This window comes from Rhagoletis zephyria, unplaced genomic scaffold (genome assembly GCF_001687245.7).
Source record: "Rhagoletis zephyria isolate East Lansing unplaced genomic scaffold, Rhagoletis_zephyria_1.1 Rzeph_scaffold_00216, whole genome shotgun sequence".
Classification (NCBI taxonomy): domain Eukaryota; kingdom Metazoa; phylum Arthropoda; class Insecta; order Diptera; family Tephritidae; genus Rhagoletis; species Rhagoletis zephyria.
This window is the reverse complement of record NW_016157300.1, coordinates 3,681-5,930: the sequence shown is the minus strand read 5'-3', so window position 1 is coordinate 5,930 and position 2,250 is coordinate 3,681. Positions and strand designations below refer to the sequence as shown.

Genomic DNA, 2,250 nt, shown 5'->3' with positions numbered 1-2,250 from the left:
TTATATTATAAAATATAGTCTTATTCTTTATTGTTTAAAGTAATTGCATATTCCACACCACCTTGAGGTTTGCAATAAAGGCGCGCTATCGATTTTTATTAAAAATTCAATTAATGAAACGTACTTCTATAAATTAGAATTATCAAAATGGGAAAAGTTTCCTTTCACGAAATGAGCAGTTTTTAAAATATATTAATATTATACTTATTAAACTAATTTAAGGGCCGTTTGCACCATGTCTAGTTAACGCTAACTGGAGGTACATCCTTCAGTTAAGCACGTTAACTGCTTTATCGATCACATGTTATATGATGGGTGTCGATAACGTCGATAAAGATGTTTAACTGGGAGTTAGAATTAACTAGACATGGTGCAAACGGCCCTAAGTTATTGATTTTATAATGTCCCCATCCTAAAGTATTAATATTATCATATAATACAAAACGCTTATCATCTGTATTGCTTAAAACAACTTTATTAAATTCTATTGTATAAATCTCATGTATTTTAGATCTAAAAGTATACATCTTATCGTAAAAAATTTTGTTTTGAAGTAAACATTCATAATATTAAGATTTATTAATGCTGACTATTTACACCTTTAGCTTTCTTCACATCATTGTCTCCCTCAACACTAATAGAATACATTTTAGGCTTGAGTCCAATAAATTCTTTCATAATTTTACCATTGTTTTCATCTTTCATCATACCCAAACATTTTTTATTCTTTAAAGGAAAATTAAAGACGTTATTTTCTAAATATTCAGATGTATCAAATTTTAAATCAATATCATCATGAATATCCTTATAAAAGTCATTCGTTTGAATAGTATATATAAAAGAATCAGTATCCATATAGTTTAAACAGAGCTTTGTTTGAAACTTAGGTTTCATATAACTATAATGAAAGTTATACATTTTCCACTTTGATAACTCCAATACAACAAAACCAATACAAATAGGCTTATCATATAAGGTACATGATCTTTTCAATTGTATAGCAAGCATGTTTTCTGTAAATGATGTATAGCTATGAAAGTTAGGTTTAGCGATGAGGGCTCGAGCGCCTAACCTTTTTCCAATACTTTCCCATTCACATACGATTTTTATATCTTTCTTTTTATCTACATTTTCCATAGTTTTTCCATATACTGCATTATTCAGAAGTTTAAAAAAGTTCTTTTCAAAATCATTCTTAGCGTTTGTTCTTTGAAAAGTATTTAGGTCTATATACTTTTTTAGCCAATTAGACTGTTTGAACCTTAAAACGCGATGAACCTTCTTCAATTTTAAACCATGTTTAAGACACTGCTGCAAGTTTCTATAATGAATTACATACCTAGTTTTATTATTTAAATCAGTGATTAGTTTAGGTTGAATCATGCTACCAATTTTTTTATTTTCACAACAAAATGGTAAGTCATTATGTATATCATGAATTGAATGAGGATATTCCAAATCAACCTCTAAAATGAAACCATATGAAGAGTTTTCTTCTATTGTGAAAACATCAAAATCATTAACATTATCCAACCACTCAAACTCAGCATAGGGAAGATATTCGGACATAGCCCAACCATATAAATTATTTGCATCTAAATACATAAGATATTTTGATGGTTTATGATCATCATAATTGCTCATGTATTTATTATTTGCTATAGAATATCGGTTAGAACATTGAACTATACCACCCCTTATACCCTTCTTTATGAAGCTATAAATATCAATACTTGTAATTAATTGCAACTCAATTTGTGTTGTCTTTAGCATTGCATCCCACGATAATCCGGGGGCAGTAAAATATTGGCAAGGATCTAGACTATAAATTTCTAAACAAATTTTTCTGAAATTTTGAAAAATATTACGTCTGTTTTTAAATAAATTTCGAAGTAATCACGTAATGTTAAACAATTAAGAGTTGACCACACTTTTTGAGCATGCTCATAGTCGCTAACACTACATTCTTCATTAATTAATTTATTGAAAAAATTTTCACGAGGTGGTAAACATGATTCTTGAAGGCGTTCAATGCTATTAAAATAATCGTAAGGAAATATCCCTTTTACTTTTAAAAGATTGAATTCATCTTCATCAACGAAGGTTGTTCGCAACACTCTAAAATCATTATTAGTTAAATTTTTAGCTAAACTAGATAAACTAGAAGACATAAATCGAAAAGAATCTAAAAACCTAAGTTCAATGCTTGAATTAATATTAAAATTAATATGTTTTGATATGGACACATAC

General features: G+C 28.2%; 1 protein-coding gene across 1 annotated transcript in view; it reads right to left on the bottom strand.

Annotated features, from left to right (window-relative positions):
- LOC108358151 (uncharacterized) overlaps nucleotides 1-1,843 on the bottom strand; it is a 6,446-nt gene extending 4,603 nt beyond the window's left edge. The window contains exon 1 of the mRNA XM_017609323.1: nucleotides 755-1,843. Within this exon, the coding sequence (XP_017464812.1) occupies nucleotides 755-1,773 (1,019 nt within the window). The 5' untranslated portion in view covers nucleotides 1,774-1,843. The remainder of the gene's footprint in view (nucleotides 1-754) is intronic.
- Between the last annotated feature and the right edge of the window lie 407 nt (nucleotides 1,844-2,250).